Here is a 27,908-nt window from a genome sequence, read left to right as displayed (position 1 = left end):
GGCGACCCCTCTCACCCAGGACATTAACTTTTACAACTACTCCCCTCTAGCAGGAGGTCGCGGTCCATCAGGACCAAAAGTGCCACAAAGCAGTTCTTCCCATCGGCAGCCTGCTTTATAAAAATGAAAATAGAAACAAGATAAATAAAAAAGAAACAAATAACACTTACCTGGTCTTGTCTGGGCCATCTTTGGACCAGCCAGTCTGAAAACCAAAGAGCTGCAATGTATCAATGAATATGATATTGATAATTTGCATGATAGCCCACCTGTTTAATCTGTTTTGCAAATCTCTTGGTTGCTTACTTTTCAGCATATGAATACTTCCCCTTTCTTTTATTTTTACATCTAATCCATTTGAAGGTACTCATTATGACAATTTTATTTATTTATTTTCATTTGAGTGAATTTTCGGAAAGGAACCTTGGGTCAATGTTGCACCTATGAAATGAAGTTTGACTATCCTGCAACTTCGCAGATTCATACATAGCTATTCAGAGTTACATCGGAACCATAATCTCGCTTGTTTCCAGGCGGACCATCCTATACAAGGACTTCCGTTTAAGCTTTTTTTCGCTGGATAAAGATGGCTTTCCCAGAGTTTATCACGGAATAAGATTGGCGAGTGTCTTAAAAACTTGTCCGTAATCGACAGCGATCACGTTCAAAGTACGTTCATAGACAGTTTTACTATTATATTTAGGATAAACTGTTTGTGTAATACAGATATCACGGATAACCCATTCGCTAGCCAATGGCAAATGGTAACGGGAAGCCAACGTAAAAGTTGGTTACTGCAAAACATCTTCATTCCCGTTACCCTTTACTCAGATGATTATTTAAACAAAGAGTTAAGGATTAAAAGTTCGTAGCTGTTCAATTAAATATAGCCTCCAAGGTTAATACAGAAATACGCTTCTATTTCTCACCTTCCTCTCACATGCTAATGAGGCTAAATTGATTGTGGTTGGCCAGAAATGTAGTTGCCCTGCGTTGGTTCGAAGTCTGACTTTTGAGAAAAATATTTGTAGCAAACCTTTCAACACCACAGAATGTGTTTTAATATTATCGTCGCTACTGGATTGTTGTGTTACTTTAAAAACGTAAAATCTAATAATAGTTATAATAATAAGACTGATGCCAGACCTACTGAGTTTTATGTTTGTGGTCCTTAAATGTACAATACGATGGGGGCAGCCAACCTTGTTGCAGTTCACATTTATAACAACGGTTTTTCTTCATTTGAAATCGATAAAATTCTACTGACTCTCTTTTGGCTGGACAGTTAATTGACATTAATATATATATATATATATATATATATATATATATATATATATATATATATATATATATATATATATAAAAGATTAAAAAAAAAAAAATTGTAATGCAGCTGAGATGTTATGCCACTTCCTGCTGACTCGATAAAAAAATGTTGGTACAGATTCCTATTGACTGTCATTTACCTATCTCATTTTATTATCACTCCTTGCTTTTTTTAACACAAGACGATCTTCATATCAGCCTTGATACAATTTCAACTTTGGGTCAAATCAGCATAATTTTTGTTTCCAGGTTAAATGAAAAGTTTTCAGAATCCATTCTGTCAATAGATTGTCTTTTTGGTATTCAGTTGAGGTTTGGTGAAAATGTTTGGATTTAGTTTTGAAACAAAATCAGAAGTTCTGCTTCATTCAAATTTATAACTCCTGTCTTGATATCCACTGTAATGTTGAAATTGATTATTTCTTAGCCTGATAGTAGAGAGAAACCTGCTATTTCACTCTGATGTGCTTAGTCTTTATCATTGAAGAGTCCACCATACCTGCACATACTGTATCTATGAAATTAATTTCTCTTGTTGATTCAGCTTCCTTTTTATAGGGTGTGCTGAAAATTGCACCTGGTCCATACAGTGAATTTTTTCATGAATTCAGGAAATTTTGTGTGGATCATATTATCTGAAAAAAGTCTTTAATTAATCAGGATTTCATATTCTGTTTTTAGTGTGATGGCCAATCTTGCATCTCCCCTCCCACCTGCCCTTGCTTCCTTTCTCTCTTCATTGCTTCCCCGTGGCTTCGCTGTGGGGCCGTCAATGTTCTATGAGGGCAGACTCGGACTGTGGTGGGTCGGCCCATCACTGGAGTCTGGATGCCTGCTGGGGAGAGACAGCAACTCTGATTGGGTCTGGAAACATAACAGGAACCCACTGGGACAAAGCCCCATGGATGAAACAACAATAACTGATTTCAGAACAGGTTACACCAGGAGCACAGAGCAAGAAAAGGTACATGGAATGAGAAAATAAACATAGATTCACAGCATGCTAACAGTTTCTGAAACCCTGTGAGGGTGAACATTTTTATACATGCATATACAACATTTATATGTGCATGTTCACCTACTGGCTTTTGTTATAAATAATCAACAGTGTTGTAGGTTAAAATGATGTGATGTCCTTTTAATGCAGCCTGAAAATCAGTTGAATAATAAATATTGTAAACTATGGTGCACTTGGCAATTTGTTTGCCAAGTCAGAAACAGTGAATTCAACGAGTTGTTGCAAAGGATATGCAACCTCCCCCCCTGTCTGCTCATTTCACATCTTTGCCAGGAGGAGCACAATATAGATACTAAGTCATACTGAATCAGCTGTGTAATTATCGCTATTATAAACTAGTATATACCTTCATAAGGTTCATTATTCCAGCAGGGGTTTGGCCCAACCTTGGCTTTCCTGAACTCCGTTTTCATTGCAGAGCTTGAAATATTACTGATACTAATCCATGTTGAGACAACATGCTTTGATAGATGACTGTGGTATTTGGAGAGAGGTGGCCAAGCTGTGTGTGCTCTTTGCAGCTATGTGATTCAAAATGTACTAACAATAGGTTTGTTTATCACTTTTTGAACACCATACCGGATTCAAAAAATATTATTTAGGAGCTGACACCATGAATTCAAACCAGGGATTTGCACCATTTATCACCTTCTACAATATGACTTGTTCAAACAGCTTAAGTTGTGCCCTGCTTGCCATCAACCTGCCCCCTTTCATGATGCCAGGCACTCCAGTGGTTTGATGGAGGGAATTATCAACAATAGCTGCACAAGGTTTCCAGGCAACAATATGAGCTACTTGAAAATTGAACTGACTAGCTCTGCATTGGTAGTGACCAAATTAATGAACCTTGTCTCCCATCTGATAGCATGTCTCACTTTTTCCACTGATACTCTGATGATTTTTAATGTGCTGTTGTTGTTTCAGAAATTATGAAACAAACAGGGACAGAGACAACACTTAATTTAGTTGTGAAATTTTCTTGTATAACTTTAAAGTGAATTATTTGCATTTTTGTTTTATAGACTCTCCGAGAGATGACAGGAACAGACGAGACTCTACTCCAAACTGGGCTTTGGATTAGGTGGGTCAACCAAGAAACGTGGTTGCTTTGTCTCTTAATCTGATTCTGTGAATCATTTTTGACCATTTACAGCAAATAAACAATCAGGCAGGTTTGATTTATTAACACTTAAGTTCAACCTATAAAACTTTACATTACGTTTTAATATTTCCATTTTTCCTCCTGGTATTTTCACAGTCTATCAACATTTATAAAGATAGAAACCATTTAAAATAATACTGAAAATAGTAGTGAGAGGACTATGCCATATATCCCTCTCTGTTGTTTTAGTGTATGCTTTAACTCACTGTTGTAATAATGTTTTGAAGGTTTTGGACATTGTTTTACTGCCGCACTAGACTTCACTTTATTGCCAGACATTTGTCAGTAATGTTTGAATGTCAAGGTAAAGATATCTGATATTAGTTAAAATTTCAAATGCAGAATGGGTCCTAATACCAACAAAATATTGTCAAAAGATATTATAATTTGTTTTATGGTGTGGATGTTAACATTTTAACATTTGAAATAGAATTTGATTTTACAATAAAGCTTAAAAGCCACAGGACATCAGCCTCACAGTAATCATTGTCTGAACCAAATGACTGACACTGATATCAACCATATATAAATGTCTAAAATCCTTCTTTCTCACAACCCATATTTGAAGCTGGACTGAGTTGAGTACATTCAGTCTTGTCATCAGTTTTGTGTGTGTGATTCTTGATCTGCTGGCATCATTTTGTCCTGCCCCCGGCTGTGTGCTGTCCTCATTAAAAGCTGGGCTATTTTATCTCCTACAGAGTATTAAGTGGAAAGAATTGAGTTGAGTCATAAGCTATGGTGAGCCTCTGGGAAAAATTAAGTGTTAATTGTCATAAGTATCTTTTTGGTCTTAGTCTTCTGTAATATCATGTGGGCAAAGTAGAAAACGTTCACAGCGATTTGTATTTTTACTCAAAACAAGCAATTTCAACACATTGTAAATGGAGTTTTATATCTATTTTGTCTATTTTTCCAAGGGTCGCCTGTCAAGCACCAAACAAAGCCCAGCGGAATGTGGCTGTGCAGTGTACGTGTGCACAGGTGTGTAAGGGCCAGTGTGTGGATGTCTGTCTTCGTGTGTGTCAACACATCAAACCAGGAACAGAGCTTCTGTTATGTGGAGATATTGCTAAGAGACGGGAGGCAGCAGTTAAACATGATGCTGAGGACCTGCCGATGGGACGACACACAGGTAACTCTTCCACTGAGCTATTTGCATTTATGCATATACTGAGATGGGAGATGTACATGCATCAGACAAATTAAATGTGACATTGCCACACTGATAGTATTAAAATGCGAATAAGTGGGGTAAGTCTTGAAATGTATCAGAGAAATTTGATTAAAAAAGGGAAATTAATGAGCAGATATATACATTAACTGAATCAAATTAAAATCAAGGTTTGAAAAAGTCAAATGTTAAAAATGTGACTTTTTCAAAGAAACCGTTATAGCAAAGAAATCATTTTGCGGCAAACATCTACCATACTTGCAAGTCATTTTTCAAGGGTTGTAGTGAATTTTTTGGTCATTTTTTGGACAATGTTCAGATGATAAAGATGACTTCTTGCTAATTTACCCATAGCATTTTCTGATTATCCAGAAAAAGTGGCAAAAGTTTTTATAATTTTCAAACAATAAGATAAACTTTGACTTTAAATTATCATTGGCTTGATACATGTAGATAAATTGTATAACAATTAACAGTGTTGAAAATGTCCAACTCTTCCTCATTGCATCATTGAACTTTTTTATACAGTATTTCAGACACAAATGTGTAATGGATTTTCAGGCGCCAATAAACAGCTTCAGGGCAAACCCACAAAAAGGTGAACTAACTGTTTACCTTTCACCTATCAACTTAATTCTATTATCTGTTCTGTTTTGCTAGATACATTCAACTAATGGCATTTACTTGTTGTTTACTCACAAGAATAATAGAAACCTACTATGCTCTTTAAGTTTTTGCAAAGGTTCTTTAATTTAAAATTCTTGCTTGTTTTTTCCCCATTAAACAATTCAAAGTCTATGCATTAGACTCTATAATTCTTACAATCTTTTGGAACCCTGAAACCAATTTTTGGATCAACCCCATGTTGAAGCAGAGCTTCTGTCTGGAAATTATGTTTTTCCAGTCTGTTGCAGCTGGGAGGGTTTTGACAAGGATTTTTCCCTAGTCAGCTGAAATTCTTCAAATGATACTGACAGCTGGAAATGAATAATTATAGGATGAATTTGTACAGGCACACACCGAATACCACAATTAAATGAAAATGCCAAGTAAAGACAAGAAAATGGAGCACAGTTATTATGAGGGAAAACTAAGTTCTTCATCTCTGCTAATCCTTTATTTTGCCTGGGTGGTGAAGCATTCATGCGCTGGCATGGATGAGATATTAGGCTGCATCTTCTTGCAGAAAATATCTGGCATTATCAGACTGTTTCTGCTTGGAATAACTTATTAACTTGCTTTGCTTGCAGAGAACTGATTTTGAAGAGATTGAACATATAAATCACAAGTAAATCTCCAAACAAAAACAGACAGATATTAGGATAGGAAGCCACTGATCCCTGTGGGTGGGTTCCTTTGTTGATGATTTGAATTGATGAATTGTTCATTCAGTGCAGAGCAATTTGTAATCTCGGCAAAAAATATGATAGATAAGAATAAGCGAGAAAGCTACACAGCACTTTAGTTGCAATGATATATATCTATATATATCTATATATATATATATATATAAAACTTCATACTGAAATTTAATCCCTAAAATGTATCAAAATTGGCTGATTTTTTTTTTTGAAAGTATATATTTTTTTGGACTTTGATTCAGTTGTTTTACACATAAATATTTTATAGCATCAGCTGCTTTTCTTCCCCATCGCATAAAATCAACAATTTATCTTCTTCTTAAGTCATTCAGTCAGTGTCTTTCTGGCAGTATCTCCATTGACCTATACTTGAAATCCTGCTGAACTGAAAATTAATTAAAACCAACATTTTGAACCTTTAGCAGACTAAATCTTGCGCATGTCATTTAATCAGATTTAAGCTTGTAATCCATCTTGTCCAGCTAACTTGTGTTTTGGAGCTTGATATCAAAGGAGGTAAAATGCTGATTCAGCAAATTGACGCTACGTGGAGTAGCTAGTTTCTGTAGACATCATGTCTACTCTTTAGTCCAGGTGACAGAACAAATAGGGGTCAGCAGTAGTTCTAAGAGAAAACATTTGAAAGACATGGATGGTACTCGCTCAATAATCAGTTTCAAGAAAATTAAATTCATAAATTATGAAATGTATGTGTTTCTGAACTCTCATTAGAGTATAGACATTGCCTGATCTTATACACTGCAGCCTCGTGATTTTTTCCCAAACTTAATTGAAAGGATGTGACTCCTTTTTAAATGCAGCCGTCATCTTGTCGTCTATAAACAAACTTATCATAGTGTATTAAGTGTATCCATTCTACAGTGTACTTTCATATTGCAATTATTACACATTATTATACATATTATCCATTATCCAAGTACGGTAATTTATTTCATTACTGCATACTTTAATTAATTCTTCATTCTTTCCTGTTTAGTGATGGAAAACTATAGTCCATGTGACCTCAAAGTTTATGGTCTTGATATATTGCCTGTTTAAGAGTCTATTAAGAATGACATAGCATTAGGAGGTACAATGTATTCCAGGAGCAATATTTTGTTCCCCCTGTGCGTTAGTGGATGTAACCAAAGACTTTGTTTAAAACATGTAAAGATATGTTTAAAACAATTTTTACTCATTGCTGCACTCTTTTTAATGGACAGACAAGAAGGGGGAATCCATTAAAGATCCAGGGGATGTTGTTCCCAAACCGCCAGAGGGGCAAGAGGGCTGCACACAGCAGGACGAAGAGGAACAGCACAGACAGCCCCGTGGAGCCACCACAGTTACCTCAAACGCACCCAGGAGTAAGAGGCGATCTGAGAAACTGTTGCCAAAGCCGAGGCAGGAAGGGGACTGTCCGAATAATAAGGGATCTGACACTCACAGTGACACCACCACAACCACAGATGATGTCTTATTATCAGGTGGGCACATAGCCTTGCCTAAAGTTGACGGACCGTCCTACTGTAGCTCAGCAGATCAAAAGACAGACTTCTCTGCACCTCCCGCTGTTCGCCATAGCTCCCGCCTTGCTGCTAAACCACGACGGTTTCACTGTGTTTCCAACCGTGTGAAGCAGCTCCCTGTCACCCCAGGACACACAGACAGACAGAAAGGGAGCCCCACCGAGGCAGACAGGGCCTCCACAGAGCGGCTGGCATCTATTACATCATTAGATCATGGCGCTGCTGCTCCAGCACCAACTGCTGCTGGGGCAGCTCTCTCTTGTCTCCCAGAGATAAGAGAGCGGCGATACAAGTGTCCAAGCTGTGGTAAGAAGTTCTTCCAGATTGGTCATTTAAAGAAACATCAGTTCAGTCACACAGAGGAGAAACCCTTCACCTGCCAAGACTGTGGCAAAAACTATACCTCTGCAGAAAGCTTCAAGGCTCACCAGGTAAACACACATACACACACACACACACACACACACACACACACACCCACACACACACACACACACACAGACACTCACCCACTCACTCACCCACTCACTGAGAAGAAACAGTTATGAATGTAACATCAATCTGGCGGTAACTAATTCATATTCAGATTAAATGCAGCACCATACTTGAATTTTTGACCATTCATTAAGCATAATGTCATGGTGATACGCACATATGAGATCCTCTACTTTTATTTATATATTTATTTTTAACAAAAAAGGAAAAAAATATCTTGTTATAAGCCCCCATTACTGGTACTTTTGTCATGGCAAACATTTTCACCCATTTTTTTTTTTAATTGAACTTTGACTAAATCCAAACTACTGGATGGAATGATTTGGTTTTCATTGTCATTCTCATATAAAAAAACATGTTACTGTATGTTATTATGTTAATACTGATAGGTTACCGAAACCGACATCATATTATAAAAGCAATCAACCTTACGAAGGCTAAAAAGTTGGAAAGCTTAAAGGTTTTCAGTGGAGGCACATTCTAAACAGGGATTATTTCTGCATGAACGATTACCAGAGTTATTTTTTTATGCAATACATAAAAAAATATTTCCTTTGGCCTGCTCTTTAATCCCCCAACTCATGTTAATGTGCCGTATGGGTCTTGTTGAATTTCTCCCCACACTTTCAACTTTGAGTTTGCATCTTCTATTGACTACCTGATGGTAGATGTCTACCATCAGGCTGTGATAGCAGCTTCTCTGCTATCACAGCCTGTTATTCTCTTGGCTGATTTATTTCCTGGAATACAAAAAAAATATGACAAAATTGTTTTGCAATTAGGCTTAATTTTACAGAGTTGCTTCCATCCATCCATCCATCCATCCATCCATCCATCCATCCATCCATCCATCCATCCATCCATCCATCCATCCATCCATCCATCCATCCATACCAATTATACTGCACTCAGGGTCACCTGGATGATGGAGCCTAACCCATCTGTTATTGGGCAAGAGGTGGGTACACCCTGGACCAGTAACAAGTCAATCACAGGACCATATATAGAGATAAATAACTACTCACTCTTTCATTCATACTGGTCTGGGCATTTTTTCCATTTTTTTTCAAATTAACCTTCTGTATGTTTTTGAATTGTGGGAGGAAACGGGAGAACTCAGAGGAAACCCATTTTTTTTCCAATTAACCCTCTGCTTGTTTTTGGATTGTGGGAGGAAACAGAATAACTGAGGGGAAACTCACACAGACACGGGAAGAACATGCAAAATCCACACAGAAAAGCCCCTGTGGGAATTGAAAGCAACCCTCCTATCATTTCAAATTATTATGACAGTGAAAATATATTTACACTGTACATTTGCTTTTTCTAGCTGAATCACCGTGGGGAGAGGCCCTTTTCCTGCCCTCATTGTGAAAAGTCCTACGGACTGAAGCGGGATCTAAAAGAGCATCTGGTCCTTCACACAGGAGAAAAGCCTTACGTTTGTGAACACTGTGGAAAGGCATTTGCGCGTCGGCCTTCCCTCCGTATCCACCGCCTTCTTCACTGCAGCAGATTGATTTACACACAGCATCCAAAGGTAGGAGGTGTTTACTCAGTCAGTCAGGGACAAGGTTACTTGTATGGAGAGCATTGTTTATTTATGGAATTTATTTTTCCTGCCCTGCTGTCTTACTTTCCCCTCAGCTATTACATACATTTTAACAAAAGAAAAGTCTCCAATCTTGAACAGAAGTCTCATTTTAAAGAATTCAATGAAGGGAAATAAATCATTCGATGTTTTGTTCCCTCAAGTTGCAGTGTACACTCTGCCACAAATTACTAGCGAACTCGGGTTCCCTGAGGAACCACATGAAGATCCACACAGGAGAGAAACCTCACACCTGTCAGCACTGTGGGAAGTGCTTCAGTCAAAAAGGTAAAATTGCAACTCCGATTGCAGAGCCATGACATGCTGACAACCATTCAGGCTGCTCTGATTGTAGAACTTGAAGAGCAATCAGGTATTCCCCTTCTGGCTTACATGAAAAATAAACACATTGATCTGATAACAAAGCAGTACTGTACTCAACATAGGGGAAAGCTTGTATTTTTCCTGTGCTCTACCCCTAAACCCTATACTTTTAATTTTTTAAGTTAATTTCACTCAAACTGTGTCAGATGTCAATTAGATTGCAAGTGCAAAAAACAAAAAAAACTAACACACTTTTGAGGTCTTAAACCCTGATTTTTACCTCTTTTTATATTACATAGAATATCACATCAGTGCTTGCATATTTTAAGATGAGTAAGTATTGATAATAACAGTGTGAAGGCCCAATATTTTGCCATCATATTTCTTTTAGATGAAGCAGATACCACCATGAACATGCAATTATAAATTCATATATTGCATGTGGCTGAATAACATTTTTTTCCTGATTTTGGGTCATTTTGAGCCAGCTGAAACCCTTGAAAAATATGGCTTTAATATATAAAGAAATCTGTAGAGGTAAATTAACCAAAATCAAAGTCTTCCTCAAATTTTGAGGGACCAATATTTTTAATAACTTTATCTGCTTCCCTTGGTACGTTTTTTATTCAAAGCTACAGCAGTAGAGTTAAGAATGAAGCTCATAACACCCCCTGCCATGCGCCCAGAGAGACCACTGCCTTCCCTGTCCACAGGTCAAGTGTCCAAGTGTCTCTATCTCTGCCTGAACAGGGAATCTCGATAGCCATCTGAGGATTCACAATGGAGAGAAGCCCTATCCCTGTTCCGAGTGTGACCAGAGTTTCTCTCAGAAGCCTGAACTTCGACGGCACATGCTTTCCCATACTGGGGGTGGCTTCCTCTGTAGCTACTGCGGAAAATCCCTAAGGGATCCTCACACCCTCAGATCCCATGAGAGACTGCACACTGGTGAAAGGCCCCATCGCTGCTCTATCTGTGGAAAAGGTTAGCGCATGATATTCAAATTTAGAGTCAAGATCAAAGTATGAAAGATACTGGGAATAAGTTCTGCAGTGTTAATCTGTTGAAGCTCCAGTCCTAAATACAGTTTGTACAAATTTTCAGAATTTTCTGAGCTACTGATTATATAATATTTTACTGACTGTTTAGAAGCTCATGAAGTATCTAATAGTTCTCCTTCAGACAGTTTTTCTAGTCAATGAGATATTTAGTTTTTAATGATATACAGGATAGAATCCTGAATTCCTTACATGTGGATTGAGAAAAGCAATTCATCTTTAAGCTCTTTAGCAAAATTAAGGTCAGTAGAATTGATACATCTTTAAAAGGTTGCAAGTCAGCTAATCCAGCAAGTCAATTTTTGCAAATATTGAGCCCTAGATCAACTTATCTAGTTATCAACTTATCTATTAAAGTTAACTTTGTTCTTGTGCTTTTTCATGTTTCTAATGAAAGGCAATGAGGTTATCCGGAAGTATTTTATCATTTCCAACTAAAACAAATTTTCAATCCAACTTTTTTCTGAATTATATTTACATGTTTCTGAGGCAAACTTCAGATTCCCGCAGTAGGCAAAATTAAATAATTTCATTGGCTTGTAAAATTAGTTTGTGTGTGAATGCTCTCCAGAAAGAGCTGATTTATCAGTTGTATCAATGTTTTTTTTTCCTCTCTTTCACCAATGGGACTTCAAGTATTTGATGTTATTTTGACTCTAGTCAAAATAGTTGAGGATGAGCAATCAGTCTGTGGAGGTTCTTAGTCATCCAGGTCATGGTGGATTCCTATCAAAATCTTTTTATCTAGGCAGCTGGACTTGAATTTCTTCACTTGAAGATGTTTCACCCCTCATCCGATAGGCTTTTTCAGTTCGCATGACTTTTGGGAAGCTTCCGAATATAACTGCCAGGGTTTTGGGCGGGTCTAGATTATGCTGCCTTGTTCTGTAAGTGGAAGAGTTGATGTGCAGAAACTAGGTGTAAGGGGGTTGTTTTGCTATTGGAGGTGTCGTTCGTTTTAACAAAAGAGCAATTTAGTGGGATTACCTGGATTGGAAACTGAGGTCTATGTGGATGTTGCTGGGGTCTGGTTCTGGTGGTGGGTCCTTCCTAGTTGTTTGGAGGGTGCAGATGGGCCTGGTATGTCTGTGAAAACCCGTCTTGGTATTGACCCCAGTACAGCATTGTATGTTTGTGAAAGGTTGTGTCTAATGCCCCCTCCTCTGTTCAGAGATGCTTTTTCTGTTTTGATAAAAATGGCCTCTTTGACTCTTCCCTCAAGCCACCTGTCTTATCTAGCCAGACTACATTTTCTAGTTTTATTTTATACAGACAGGTCAATTTAGAAATTAGTATGTAAAAGCTTTTTTATTGTGACATTACTTTTTATTCACATGTGAAATGTTTTACTGGGTTGTTTTACTGAAGGTGTAAAGATGGGGTCGGGAACCAATGACATGTGACCCAGATGTGGCTCTTTTGATGACTACATGTAGTTCCCCAGATAAGTCTTAGCTGACATCTCTTAACATGATAAGGAATAAATAATTCCACTTATCCATAAATGTATTTTTTTAATCCACCTGTTCAGGGTTTCGGATGTCTTGAGCGAATCCCAGCTGTAATTAGTGGTACGGGAGGGTCCGACTTCAAAACTCTTAATTTTATTGGATAATGCGGCTGCCTACACAAGTTTGTGTGCGGTCAAGAAGTAAGTCCCTCCTTCTAATGAAATAGTCAGCTTGCTAATTTATGCAGGGCAAACCCTTCTGACTATGAGGTTGGCAAAAAGAAGAAAAGATGACAAGTACTGTATATTTCAACAGGAATGGACAGAGGAATTTGCCTTTGTAAAGAGAGCAGGTTCTGTGGTGTTTCTAATATGCGCTGATAAAATTTCATTGATGAAATGGTCAAATATAAAGTGACACCTCAAAACAAGCCATGCCACATTTGCTTTGAAATATCCGGTGGGGGACAGCAGGCAGAAAGCATGGCAAGAGCCACTATGCCGAGTGCAAACCAGTCAGCAGCAACTCCGTGTATTGACCTGACAAGGTGACTGGATTTTAGCTAGCTTTGCTGGTTCTCATAGGTGAATGAATGAAGCTTAACCTCCCCATGTACCAACCAGACTACAACGCCATTAGCAAAACCATGCAACACCAGAAATCGCATTAATGATAAGAAGGTTTATTTTATTTATTATTAGTCTACTCCAGTATAACAACGTAATTAAAAAGAATAAATTAAGAGACTTATTTTTCTTTAATAATATTAGTATAACCGGTACTTGAAAATTCACACAATTAGTTGTATTCAGTGTTTAAAATATAATATGGCTTTCACAGAAATATATTTTAAGATTTGTTATTCCCAACCCTTTGTGTAGAGGCAGGTTGCAGGGTTAAAAACATGCTGTAGCTAAAAGAAAACACTGGAAGTGGAGCCAACGGAAAAGGCATTCGGGGGAGTGAAGCACACATGAGCCAATTCCCCTCCAACCAGCCTTATTTATCTTACTCGGTAGGCTGCAGATGTCCCATCCTTCATTTACAGTTAGAAGCACGTAACTTCTGATTACAAGGTTGCCCACATATATACTGTTTTGCAAAGTGCGGGCCTAATAATTCTTTGTGCTTATATATGGAGTAGAGGAGGATACATTATTAATGAAACTCAGCTTATTTAGGACAGTTAAAAGTTACTTTTTTATCCCCCTTGACTAGCTGACCGGCATAGACAATATGTTGTCCTATTTTTTCATTATTTTGAGATATGTACAGTGGGGAAAACAAGTACTGTATTAGATGTACTGCTGATTTTTCAGTTTTTCCTACTTGCAAAGCATGTAGAGGTCTGTAAATTTTGTCACGGGTACTCTTTAGCTGTGAGTGACAGAATCTAAAACAAAAAATCAGAAAAACACATTGTATGATTTTTAAGTAATTCATTTCCTTTTTTATTGCATGACATAAGTATTTGATTCATCAGAACTTAATATTTGGTATAAAAACTGTTGTTGACAGATACAGAGATCAGATGTTTCCTGTAGTTCGTGTGAACAAAGTTCCTAGAAAGGAACAAGCACAAACCACCATATCAACATCTTATCTTGTCAGCGTGATATTACTCTCCAGATTTTACCATTATTATAGTTACTATGATCGAAGTATAGTTGACAATTTGTTTATCTGATGCATTAATGATGTGTTCTCATCCTTATCAGCAAAGGTCTGAAGTGTTCCATCTAATGAATACTGTGAAATTATTGACCCCAAAATTAGAGGCTGCATGACCTGCCTGTCTTTTTCTCAGGAGATACTGGCTGCTCCACCATGCAAATTTTCAAGCCAGGCTGCAGGAATGTAAAACCCCTCTGAACATTCATTAATAAACCTTTGGTAGATGTTAGTGATGCCCACTGAGAAATGGAAAGAAGCATCAACCACCTGAAAATAGTTGTCATTGTTCCAAAAGTAGTATTGAGTAATTTTTTTTTTTTTAATAAACTCTCCTTTCAACTCTACATTTGGAAAAAAGTTCAATTCTTTGAATCACCCACTCTGCATAAAGTTGGTGAACTCTTCGCACAATGCTCCTCAGCATCCACTGACCCCATTGCGTCACTTAATATGGCTTTGTGGCTGAGTTGCTGTTGTTCCCAAATTATTAACTGAGGGTTTCTGCTGTCTGTCACCAATTAACAATTCAAGGGGTGTTAAAAGATAATTAAGATAATATTTTTAACCAACCCCACCCATTGTCTAGTGCTTATCCTACGCAGTGTTGTAGGGCATGCTGGAGCCTATCCCAGGTGCCATCGGTCAAGAGGCGGGGGTAAACCCCTGGACTGGTCATCAGTCAGTCACAGGGCCACATTGAGAGACAGACAACTATTCACTCTCACAGTCGCATATTTGGCCAATTTTCCAATTCAGGTGCTGCATGTTTTTGACTGTGGTAGGAAACTAGATAACCTGGAAGAAACCCACACCCACGCAGACATGGGGAGAACATGCAAAGTCTACAAAGAAAGATCCCTTGTCAGAATCAAACCAGGGTCCTTTGCAGGGCTTTGAATATACTTACAATACAATTATACAGCACAAACCCCTCCTGCCTGAGAATGGTACAATGTCCTCAACTTCAGTCTAGGTATTTTTGATGCTCAATAAACCAAGGATTTCATGTAAAATAACTTGATATTTTATCTTGATATCTACAATGCAGACAGTGATTTCAGTTGCATGAAATGTAACCATTTGTTGAAGTCTCATTTAACTTTTCTCAATACTCAGTCAAAAGTGTGGCTTGTTGAGAGCAATATTCCAAAGTAATTAAAACTTGTTGTCAACTATTACAATGTGAGTTTTAATATGGTGGGTTGGTGAGCAGCTCTGGTCCTGATTCTGTTAGTCTTTCCTCTTGACACAGGACTCAAGAAAATAACCACTGACAAAATGTCTGACACTGATGTTTTTTCACCTATTCCGTTAAAGCCTCACTTATTTCAAAATTCTCAAAAGCTCTAAAGAGACAAGCTCTATCAAAACAATTATTTTCATGATGGCATTTGACCATATGAGCCTCCAACAGTTTGCTCATGTTAGTAAACACTTGTGTATTTTTGGCGAGCCAACAATGACTTTTATCAACTATTTCAGGTAATAATCCCTTACTGTCTTTGGAGAGTAATATACTTTCTGTACAATCAAACTAGTAGCCCTGTAGGATTTACAGATGTCATGCAATCTGTCTTTCTCATAGATCAAGGAACTATATGCTGCTCATAAAATAGATGAAAGGATGCCTTTTCAGAATGACTCTGTCTACATTTGTAACAGTGGATCCAATTAGAATTCAGCAAATGTTTTATAAATCTCTTGGCAAAAGCCATCCGGCCCTCATGCTTTGCAACTCTGGATGGACACTATGTTTTAAGTACATCTGTCTTTCAAAGATGGAACTCTCCACCTTTTAAATGGGGTACACCTACTCAAGAGCATGACTTCTGCGTCTTACAGAGAGATCTAGCTCTGTCTTGTTACATTTTTGAAATTTCCTGAAATTTTTGCCTCACTTTTTTGCTTTACGTTATCTCTAGAGATGTCAATCAGGGATAAAATTATATTAGACTCACAGCTCCCTCCAGCAAATGTGCAAGTAATCGATATGGTTTATGTCCCATGTCGCAGTGCCAGTGATGAACATAAAATAAAGCAGGCTCTGTCTTTTTTGTTAGTAATTCACCTAAAGCTGATTTACCAGCCTCTATTTTCTTGCAAGGGCTCTACTGTTTTTTTGGTAAATTGCATATCTAATGCACCAGCTCACTGTCCAATTTCTGTACTTTGAAAGGCTGTCCTCTAACTTTATATGGCCTTCCTCCAGGAGAGATCTTTATAGCTTCTGAACAGGTAGATTGACTCCATCTTCTGTATCCTTAGGGGACAAGTACTTGTCAGAGTGCTCATTCATAGATGTAACAAAGCCAGGGATGCTGAATCGAAGAAGTCAAGGCCTGTATACATCTCTTTGGTGGTCAGGAATTTGCTGAAGGGGTCTCCTAATGGTGAATTGTAATGACTCTAGATCTAACACACAACTGAAACCACAGTTTGTAAGTTAAATCAGTATGGAAGAAACTTCAACAAAAAGTAGGAAGGTTCTTCTACTGTAATTAATAGCGCCTCATGGGTACTGCTACTCAATATATTTTGCTCTTCTACATCTTTAATGCGCTTTTAAAGAATAGATGAGGTCCTAGTTATTTACCAGAATTTAAGCACCTCTTTTACCTGGACAAAAAAAAGCTTCAACCAACCCTTTCTCAAATCTGTCTTACTCTCAAAACCCTCTGTTGTCTATAAAAACTACTTTATGTGAAGACACACACACCCCCTGAAGGAAGAATTGCACTCCGCCACCACATCAATTTAGTAATATTTATTTTGTCAATGAGTTAGCCAAGATTGAGATTTTAGTGCTTTTTCCATTCCATCAGGATGAACAACAACTCTTTTTTCATTATGATTTTTCAATAGATGTTAAGAAATAAATGTAGAACAAGCGGTTTTTAGTTTGTATTTGCTTTTGTTTGGTATTTTAAAATTAGTGTATAACTGTCAAAGAAGTAAATGTTTGATTTACAAATTTTATCAACTTGTGTTTTTTTAATAGAGGATAGTATTAGAACATTTTTAGTTTTTGGAAAAAGCTTTGAAAACACATAAGTTATGGATAGTTGATTTTTTTTCTGTCCAGAATATCCTCTTACTTTGTGTTTTTCCTCAGGCTACACCGTGGCCACCAAGCTGAGGAGACACATGAAGTCCTCTCATCTGATGGAGAAACCACACCGCTGTCACTGTGGGGCTTCTTACACTTTGAAACAAAGTTTGCTGAGGCATCAGGTGCAACACAAGGCAGAGGGAGAAACTCAGAAAGAGGTGTTGGCAGGACATGGTGACATGGTAAACCAGGTATCACAAGAGTTAGTTGCTTCACGCTCCAGTCATTCGAAGCCCGTCAAAGGCAGACCTCGGAAGAAGTTGCTCCTTCCCGGGGAGAAAATGCCCGATCAAGTGATGCAGAGGACATTGCGACGAAAAGAAGGGGAAAGGGAGGGAAGGCAGACAGCAAGAAGATTTTGCGAGACTGAAAGAACAGATGGAGGACGTGATGTGGACGCATCAGACAACATCCAAGAAGCTGTTGTTTACGTCAGCACAGATGAACTGTCCACAACAGGGTACGGGCCCCTACTCCTCACCTCAGAGACCTCACTCCCGACTGAGTCAAGGCAAGAGCTGGTGGAGGTAGTGATATCAGATGGAGCAGAGCAGTGTATCGTGGTCCACGGACAGCAGGCGGTAGGAGATCTATTGATCATGCAGGAAGAGGGACTCTGCTCTGTTGCTCAGACAGTTGAGATCGATACAGTGTAGTTGAAAATTTCTATTTCTTTACTCTGGTCTGCTCCCTCCGATGAAACATTGCTTACTCTAGTATCAGGATCACCCATTGATGTTCACTGCACACCAGTTAATTTCAGAATGAAGTGTCGTTTTAGTTGTTGTTGAGACTCATCCTTCAGCACCTGCATTCTCTGGAGTCATTTGTTCCTTTTCACCAGAGAGCCATGAGAAACTATTAGATGTAATAAGGCGAGACACATGGGAGGGGAGAACAAGAAACAAGTGTGAGTTCCCTTAGATGTTTGTACATGCATTGAATTCTCATTTGTGTGTATAAACCGCTCTCTGAGCCACTACACTGATTCATTTCTTTTGTTTCAAGCTATTTCTACTGTTGTGCTACCATCTACATTCAGTTTGCGCATTATAAAGAAACCGAGCAGAATGAAATAGCTGCACAGTCCATTGAAGATATCAAAAAATATTTTTATCTGATGTATAAAATAATGTTGCAGAAACAAGCCGTAAGATCGCTCGTGGGAAAAGAGACTGGCTCAGGTAACAAGCTTCAAATGTTACAAGGGGTGTAAACATCAAAGCAGGTAATTAATTACTGTACAATTTTTTTTTTTTTTAATATCATAAATTAAAAAGAAATTGTGCGGCCCGAATTACTCAATTATGTCAGTGTTAAATAAAGACACCTCTTGCCTCCTCAGGATATTATTCTATTGAATATAGTTTTAAAGATTTTTTTTAAGCTTTTCAATTTTTTCAAATTTTTCCTCGACCTGAAGGAGCCTCATTTTGCATTGTCTATTAAATATTGATCAGCTTTAAAGAGAATATTAGATGTGAGGGAGTGAAAATATCCATCCATCATCAACTGCTTATCCTTCTCAGGGTCACGGTGGGATGCTGGAGCGGCAGGGTACACCAGTTAATCTCACGGCCACATAAAGAGCACATCTAGACAATTTCCCAATTAACCTTCATGCATATTTTTGGACTGTGGGAGGAAACTCATGCAAACATGGGAAGAACATCCAAATTCAACAGAAAAGTCAGCTGTTGCAATCAAATCAGGGTCCTTCGTGCTATGAGGCTGAAACATAACCCCAGCATCACCATGCTGCACGGAGTGAAAACAGTCAACAAAATGTGCTATAAAACTAAATAAACATTGTTTTTTAATCTGTTGCATCAAAGACACGAGAGAGAGAGTGTCTGAATTGAAAGATACACAAATATGTATAATTACTTAAAAGACAATACTTTATTTTTCCCCATTGGGGAAATTAAAAAAAAAAAAAAAAGTACTGAATAATCATAAACAAGCAGGAGCAGGAACAAAACAGAACAGGAGCTGCACATATTGTTGCCTTGTAAGACTTTCATTTAATATATTCTATCATGAGCAAAATGATTATAAAGTACCAGTGTCTCCCTACTTCAGCATGGGTAACTGCTAAGAAGAATATCCCTGTAAATCTTCTGCGTTAATCCTGTTCTTGACCCTTGTGCTCTGTTTAAAAGCAATTTCTTCTCACCCAGTGGCACAGAATTTTTAGATTGTAAAAACCAGATTGGTTGTAATATAGCTGTTTCTTGAACATGAAAAAAAAAACACATACGCAACATTTTTTTTTTTTAGAATCTGTATCCAAGTGGGATTTTCTTTTACATTGTTTAAGTGTTTTATATTGTTTGCCGTCTAATATTGTTGTTGAATACTCCTCTCTGTGTGAATGTGTCAGCTAATCGAAATCAAAGATCAGCTTGGAATAGAGGATGAACTGATTTGCTTTTCAAGGACCTGTGAGAAGAAGGTTGCGGTGAGTTCACGAAAAAGTTTTTTGAGCATTCATACAATTTGTGCAAGAAGTCATGTGGTACTGGAGTTAAATGATATTTTATTTCTGGGAAAGGAGGGCTGTAACTGCAGCTGGACCGGTTTGAAGAGAAATGAATATAATTAAAAGTAATGGGCAGTTGCCCACCAAAATCGATCATTTACACACTGATAGCTATTGATAATCCATCAAAACCTTTTCTCATCTAGCACACTGAGGAATTGAAAACATGGCATGTTTGGAGCTGGGGGAACAGAATGACTTAAAATCAAAACTCAATTGGTGTTTGAATTTCATGACAAGCAACAATATGTTGCGCTGTAATGCTTGTTTTGAAAAGTCACATCTACCTCCCCTCAACAACAGGAAAGCATCTATAAAATCTCTCAAAAGTAGAATTCAAAGGCACACAAAAGGAGAAGTAATGCATTGCCACAAAACTACAAACAATCCAACAAAGGAAAAGATATGTGCCAAGAGTCACAGAAACTACACCTCACATTAAAAATATTCTTGATCCAAATCAACATTTGTGGCTAATTATTGCCCATTCAAAACAGGTGCAGGAATAATTGGATAGAAGTGTTGTGTTGTTGTGTGTCAATAAAGGATTGTGGGGACGAAGGCGAGTTCTAACTTTATTCAGCAAACACCCACAACAACTGACTGCACTTACTTGGAGCATAATGCCCCTGACCTAAACCGCACCCCGAACCCGTAGTCCTGTGGGGTGAGAGGCCACGCCCCTTAGTATCCGCCACAGTGTAGTAATTTAAAAACTTAATCTGAAACACTTTTTTGCATCTAAATTTACAAAGATCTCCTGAAAATATAGCACTTAGATCTTGTGTTAGGTGAACCTGTCCTGCATAAAAATATTGTGTCACCCCGCACCAAGCTACAATATGTTGCCCAAGTGTGACATTTGTTGGTCTCTTGGGGTACTGATGAAAAAAGAAAAACAAACTGAAGGATCATATTTTCGTTTTACTTTCAATTAGCATATCATTGGCAGAAAAAATAAGAGATATGGAAATTGTTTCAGTTATTGACAGATCCTGCACATGAGAAAGAAAATGAAAACTTATAGTTTGGCTTTAACCTCCATCAAATGAGATAAGATAAACTTCATTGATTCCCATAGGGGAAATTCCTTTGTCACAAAAGTGTAAGTAGGGAGACAGAAGATAGCAAGACATTCATGGATAAATAGTCAGCAGCAACAGTAACAACAACAGCAACATCAGGGATGATGATGGACAACACAAAGGAACAGTAAGGATGAAAAATACACAGCCAGAACTAAACAACAATATGAATAGAGTGACAATAGCAATGACAAGAATAAAATAAACAAAAGAAGCCAGATTTGCGTGCGGGCTGTGACCAACAAGGATAAGAAAAACAGCAGTTAGGACATGACATGTGAATGGGTGAGGTAGTGAATTGGGTAAGGTAGTGAGATTGTGGAAGCAGCACAGATGCACTTTAGGCCGTTCAGAGTTGTGTGCTGTCCAGACTGCTGTTGTACAGTCTGATGACCGTGGGCAAAAAGGAGTGTCTGAAGTGTTCAGTTCTGCACCAGGGTTGGATGAACCGTTGGCTGAAGGAGCTGCCCATCAGCCAGAGCTCATCATGCAGGGCGTGGGAAAAATTGTCCAGGATAGCTCCCAGTTTGTCCTTCACCCTCCCCACTGCCACCAATTGAAGATGGTCCAGGTTCAGTCCCACCACTGAGCAGGCTTTCCTAACTAGCTTGTTGAGCCTATTGACCTTACCAGTCCTGGCACCGCCCCACCAGCACACTGTACTGAATAAGAGTGTGCTGGCTACTGGTAGAAGGTCTTGAGGAGCCTGCCATCCCGAGTGTGGGATGGTGTGGTGGTGATGGTGTCTACACACCACCAGTGTGTAGACAGTGTCCAGAAGTACCAGGTTATGGTCCAAGTTGCCCAGAGGGGCGAAGAGGTGAAGAATTGTATGCATCCCTCAAATTTGCAAAAAGGAGGTCCAGGGTTTTATTCTCTCATTGCACAGTCTACGTATTGAGTGAAGGTGGGGAGAACGGGAGTGAGGGTGAAGTGGTTACAGTTTGAGTTTATCAGTCTTTATCATCAAGCAAACTCACTCAGCATGCATGAAGCTGATATCATGTATAGAGATCTGTTTCGTTTTCCATTGTATTATATGGAGGATGATTGCGGAGAAACCCATCTGAGAGAGTTAATGGACTAGAGACCATGAGTCAGATATGATCATCCAACAGGTTCAGTAGTGAGTCTCATCATTGTGTGGGTTTCAGGTTCATGATGTTCAAATTACAGACTTGGGCGAAAAAGTGGTTAAATGTCTACTTGGATTTGGAACAAGATGTACAATGAATCAATAAAGGCTTAATATTTGATGGAAAATAGGCGGATCCATTCATAAAGGCGCAGTTTGCTTCAATCAGGACTCACTTGATCCCCGGGTGGTAATGCTCAAAACTGCTGAGTGATAATTATTGACACATTTTAAAATTGTGACCCCAGTACATAAGTTAATTGCCTGTTATTGTGTTTTAGATTTATATGTAAATATAAAGGATTGTAAGACTTCTCTTCAAGCAATAGTATGGACTAAATTTCAAAGGAAAATATTGTTTATACGAAATCTCTAACGTTGGACTTCTTGTGCAACATGGCTTTAATCAAACACATTTTGGCACGTAGTCTATTTACTGGGTAGTTTAACATGAGAGAAGTCCAATTAAACATCCCAAAAATTTCATGTCTCAAGTTTTATTTTATCCCACTTGTGAGCTATGATCATATTCAACAAACAAAGTGAACTAAACTTCTATTAATATCTGTTAAGTTTCAAAAATGTAAACACATCTATGGGCTTCTTTTTGTAGTTTAGTCTTACGCATCGCCTGTCTCTGTTGGCACTCAAAGATAGGTTGCCTGAAATGTTTTAATAAGCAGTTTTCTGTCTTTTCGCTTCTTTCTATCCAGGCTTTTGGACTTTTGATTTTACATATTTTGGGAAATCTCAAACATTTTCCAGGTTGATAGCCTTAGAGAAAGTGCATTGGCTTGGACTCAGTGGTTTCCATTTCATGCCTTTCTTCTATCTTAATTCTGCCATCCTGTGAGTTTCATGCTTGTTTACCTCCTGTCAATGGAAAGCTTTCTGCATCTGTCTCACACTTAACCTGTCTCCCTTCCTCACTCTCTTTTTCTCCTCATGAGAGATATGACTCACCCATGGGGGTCCACACACGCCAACCTCTGCTGTGCTCTCCAGGCTATTATGTTTAGAAAAAAACTGAAGACTGGTGAGGGTTTTTTTCCTGAGGTCCATTTTTAGATAGTTTGGTGCAGAGCTGTCAAATGGGATTCAGGCTGTTTTCCTGAACTGCTGCTGCAGCAGCTCAGTATAACTTAAGTTCTCTAATAGTGCCGGGGCTGTGGGCTCTGCGCAAGACAAAACCACATTTAAAGCATTTTCAATACCTTATTGCAGAAGGGAGTGCGTGATATAACACTAACACTGCCTTTTTTTCTGCTTTGAAATAGTGCGGCGATTAGGACTAAAATCTTTTCATTCCATTATTTTTAACTTCCCTATGTCCATATTTAATACAAAGCAAAGACAGTCATTTACAAGTCATAATGAAATGGTCAAAGATTTTATCTTAAGATTTTATCTTATAAAAGTCCACATGTAGTATATGAACCTGAGGACAGACAAAACAGTGCCAAGGTGTAAATAATTACATAGTAGGCAGTGTGATTGGTCAGTAAACAATTGTTTATAGGCATATTGATGCAAAAATTGAACAAAAAAACTTCTGTAAAGTCATGGAATATTGACATGGAGTTACATGGGACATCAGACTGTCTTCAGATGACAGTCTAATGTCTTCCATAATGTAAGCCATCCATCATCTGCCACTTATCTTGCACTCAGGGTCCTGGGATGGCAGTGAAATGTCTAATTGAATTGTCGAAATAAAACCAAGATTGAGTATAATTTGTTTTTGCCTGGGTTGAAATTCATGGCTGGCAATATGCATATAAAATATAGTGGTGTGTTTAAGTCCTCTTGCTTCTTCCCCACAGGGGCAAAAATTGGAGAGATGAAAAAGATGTGAATGTGCAAGAATGAACAATCTGTCTCCATGTGTCAGCCTTGTGGCTGCTTCAATGTAACCTTACCCAATAAGATCACTGTGATTTTCCAGTGTTTGCTTAAAGTCCTTCATGTCACTTAGAACATGTGAACTTGGTCTGCGTTTTTTTTTTTTTTCTTATTTTAGAAAAAGAAAGATCACTTGGCCTACTTTATCTTTGTGAACAAGGCCTCTCTCTCACCTTTCTGTTTCCTCCCCTGCACAGAACAACCATTTGTACCCACCTGCAGTACCTCACTCTATGGGACACAGTTTGCCACTAGTTTCATCATGTAGCATGATCTTGGCTCTTTTGTTGTTCGAGTGACCTGCTTTTGTCAGGGTATTTAACAATGCCCCAACATGCAACGGTAAAAACACACCCGAAAATCTTGACAAATCCGGTTGCTTCCCTGCATAGGTGATGTTTTATCCAGGTGTTTTTTGCTTTTTTATTTCATTTCTATTTCAAAAGCTTGGTCAAAGATTTTTCTACTTCTTATATTTCCTCTTTTCTCCCTCTTTTCTCTCTTTTCTTACTCTTTTTGTCTTCCTTAATCTATATTTCAAGGAAATTACCTTTTTACTAAGCAAACCTTAACAGGTCGGTATGCCTCCCACTGTGCTTTGGTTTGAATTATGTTTTTAACCTTTTGCCGTGATGAACTTTGTGGCTTTTTCGGTTTGAGGCTCCTCTTTCTCCTATATTTTCTGATCTACCTCCTTGAAATACATGAAACAACTGCAACCTCATCAAATCCTACTCAGATTCTCAAGGTCTGCATCTTTAAAATTACATGTCAGCTCCACAGAGTGGCAGAAGCCAGGCAATCAGTATCTTTAATGATGCGTAAAATTTCTCAGTTTATCGTGATACTGCTAAGAAAAGAAGGTGCATTCTCTTCTCTGTGTGTATCATACAGCTGTGGTACCCCATTCCGCCAGTTAGCTTCGTACATTGGTAATCAGTGCTAAAATGAAGCATTCAGTTAGGCCCAGAAATATTTGGACAGTGATACAATCTTCATGATTTGGACTCTGCGTGCCACCACATTGTATTTGAAATGAAACATCTAGAATGGAATTGAAGTGCAGACTTTAAGGTTTAATTCAAGGGGTTGAACAAAAACATATTGAATTGTAGCTATTGTTATACAAACGCTCCTCATTTCAGGGGCTCAAAAGTGGACGAATAAACATAACCCGAAATCAAATGTTACTTTTCAATATTTCGTTGAGAATCTTTGCATGCAATGAATGACTGAAGTCTGGAACCTATGGACATCACCAAACGCTGTATTTTTCCTTTGTGATGCTTTGCCAGGCCTTTACTGCAGCTGTCTTCAGTTGTTGCTTGTTTGTAGGTCTTTCTGCCATAGATTTTGAAATTCATGAAATGCACACGTGAAATGCATGATCGATTGGGCGGTGATCTGGTGATTGACTTGGCCATTGCAGAATATTCCACATCTTAGCTTTAAAAAACTCCTGGGTTGCTTTTGCAGTATGTTTTGGATCACTGTCCATCTGTGCTGTGAAGTGCCGTCCATATCAACTTTGCAGCATTTGGCTGAATCTGAGCAGAAAGTATATCTCTATACACTTTAGAATTTATCTGGCTGTTTCTGTCTTTTGTCACATCGTCAATGAACACAAGTGATCCAGTGCCATTGGAAACCATGCATGCCCATGGCATCACACTGCCTCCACCATGTTTTACAGCAGATGTGGTGTGGTTGGGATCATGAGCTGTTCCAATTCTACTCCAAACTTTCTTCTACCAATCATTCTGATACAGGCAGATCTTAGTCTCGTCGGTTTAAAGAATGCTGTTGCAGAAATGGGCTGGCTTCTTCAGGTGCTTCTTGGCAAAGTCGACTCTGGCCTTCCTGTTTTTGAGGCTGATTGTGGGTGGCATGGCGCAGCGCGGCAGGCGCAGGAGGTAGAGCAATTGTCTTTTGAGCCGAACATTCTTGGTTTCATTCCCTGTTCCCCCTAGTGTGTCGACATGTTGTTTTGCAAGACACTGAACCCCTAACTGCTCCCCTGGCGCGGGTGGATGGCGGTCTACTGCTTATGGCTCATCTATGATGGGCTAATAGCAGAGAACGAAGTATCCCAAGAGGGATTAATAAAGGATTAACTATTATTATTGATGGTTTGCACCTTGTGGTGAATTTTTGTATTTGTATTTACTCTCATGAAGTCTTATCTTTATGGTAGACTTAGATACTGATACACCTACTTCCTGGAGAGTGTTCTTCACTTGAGTGGATATTTTGAAGGGGTTTTTCTTCACCATGGAAAGAATTTCGTGGATGTCCAGGACTTTTTGAGTTCCCAAGCTCACCAGTGCACTCTTTTTTTTTCTCAGAGTGCGCCAAACTGTTGATTTGGCCACTCCATTTCAGCTATCATTTCTGCTATCTCTCTGATAGATTTATTCTTTTTTATAGGCGGAAAGAGGGTCTGTTTCACCCCCATTGAGAGTTCCTTTGACCGCATGTTGAGTATTCACAGCAACAGCTTCCATATGCTAACACCACACCTAGAGTCAACCCCAGACCTTTTAACTACCTAAGGTTACCGAGAGAAGAGCCCATGCAGCCTTGTGTTTTTTTTTGCAGCCTTCTGAGTCAATTGTCCAGTTACTTTTGGTCCCTTGAAAAAGAGGTGGCTATGTATTGAGGAGCTGTAATTCCTAAACCCTTGCTCCATTTTGGATGTGAATACACTCAAATTACAGCTGAGAGTCTGCACTTTAAGTCCCTATTGATTATATAATTATATCCTGAATATGTTTTTGTAAACAGCTAAAAAAACGAAAGTTGTGTCACTGTCCAAATATTTCTGAGTCGAACTGTACCTCCATAACATCATCAATCTCACATTCCAAAGGGCCCGCACACTGTTATAGTCATGCTCTGACTTGTACATTCGCATCAATATTCTGTGATATTAGGGGACTTTTCCATTTTCAAAGCTGATGCGTACTTGTAATTGGAGGTGTGGACTTTGGATGAAAAGACCAAACAAAATATGTGTTTAGTAAACCAACCACAAGATGGTGGTGAAAAAATAGGCAAATTGATTACAAAATTGTGGTGTCACTTTAAAAATCAATTGTATAGAATTGCACGTGGTAAATAAAATTTAGGGTTATATTGTGATGTAGGTTGATGTGATGACACTTATACAATATGTTCTCCCATGAACCTGTCGTTGTTGGTACCAACATGCTGGTCAAACCTCAAAATGATTCCTCTAAACAGACATTCCGACAACACATTCCAGTACTAGATGATAAGTCTTAAATCATGTTTCTCTCTTCCAAGTGGGCCACACGTTCAACCATACTTTCAGAACATTAGCAAAAGCCATGACAAACTGATGCGATTTCAGCCAATGAAGTTTTGCAGAGTTGGTTCATTACGATAAGAACTATGAGACACTGATTCTCCAGTCAGATGCAGTCATTACTAATGCAGAGGAAGAGTGTGCACACAGATTACATAATTACAGGACTGTCTCAGAAAATCAGAATATTGTGATAAAGTTCTTTATCTTCTGTAATACAATTAAAAAAAACAAAAAATACTTTTTCATGATATTCTAAGATTTTGAGATGGGATTTTTGATTATTCTTTTTTTAATTGCATTACAGAAGATAAAGAACTCTATCACAATATTCTAATTTTCTGAGACAGTCCTGTACAATACATGGTAGGATTTCTCTGTTGTTTCCAATTCAAAATGTTTAGTCAAGGAAAGTTGTAGCCTCTACATTGACTATAATCGCCTGCTGCTATTTATGATCTACAGTGGATTGAAAGAAGTGATTTTTTTGCAGTATGGTTTAGAGACAATGGCATTGAGGCGTCAAGCCACATGTCTCTACCCGTCCCCTCTGATCTGCCACCTCCCTGCGACTGTCTACCCCATCAACTCAGAGCCTCTGGCTGCCGATTGGACCGGTCTTGGCTCAGTGGTGGAAC

At 38.4% G+C, this 27,908-nt stretch overlaps 1 protein-coding gene across 1 annotated transcript; it reads left to right on the top strand.

Annotated features, from left to right (window-relative positions):
- The first annotated feature begins 579 nt into the window (after positions 1-579).
- Positions 580-18,259, top strand: znf408 (zinc finger protein 408). Its single transcript, XM_086143899.1, has 9 exons — positions 580-669; positions 2,011-2,293; positions 3,373-3,431; positions 4,433-4,647; positions 7,271-8,007; positions 9,402-9,611; positions 9,827-9,950; positions 10,737-10,970; positions 17,282-18,259. The coding sequence occupies exons 2-9, from the start codon at positions 2,015-2,017 to the stop codon at positions 17,932-17,934; spliced, it is 2,511 nt and encodes an 836-aa protein (XP_086000025.1). The 5' UTR covers positions 580-669; positions 2,011-2,014; the 3' UTR covers positions 17,935-18,259.
- The last annotated feature ends 9,649 nt before the right edge of the window (positions 18,260-27,908 follow it).

The sequence above is a fragment of the Fistularia commersonii genome, chromosome 3, assembly GCF_037954325.1.
Source record: "Fistularia commersonii isolate RoL2024-O1a breed Wild chromosome 3, RoL_Fcom_v1.0, whole genome shotgun sequence".
Lineage (NCBI taxonomy): Eukaryota > Metazoa > Chordata > Actinopteri > Syngnathiformes > Fistulariidae > Fistularia > Fistularia commersonii.
This window is presented reverse-complemented; position numbering and strand designations above follow the sequence as displayed.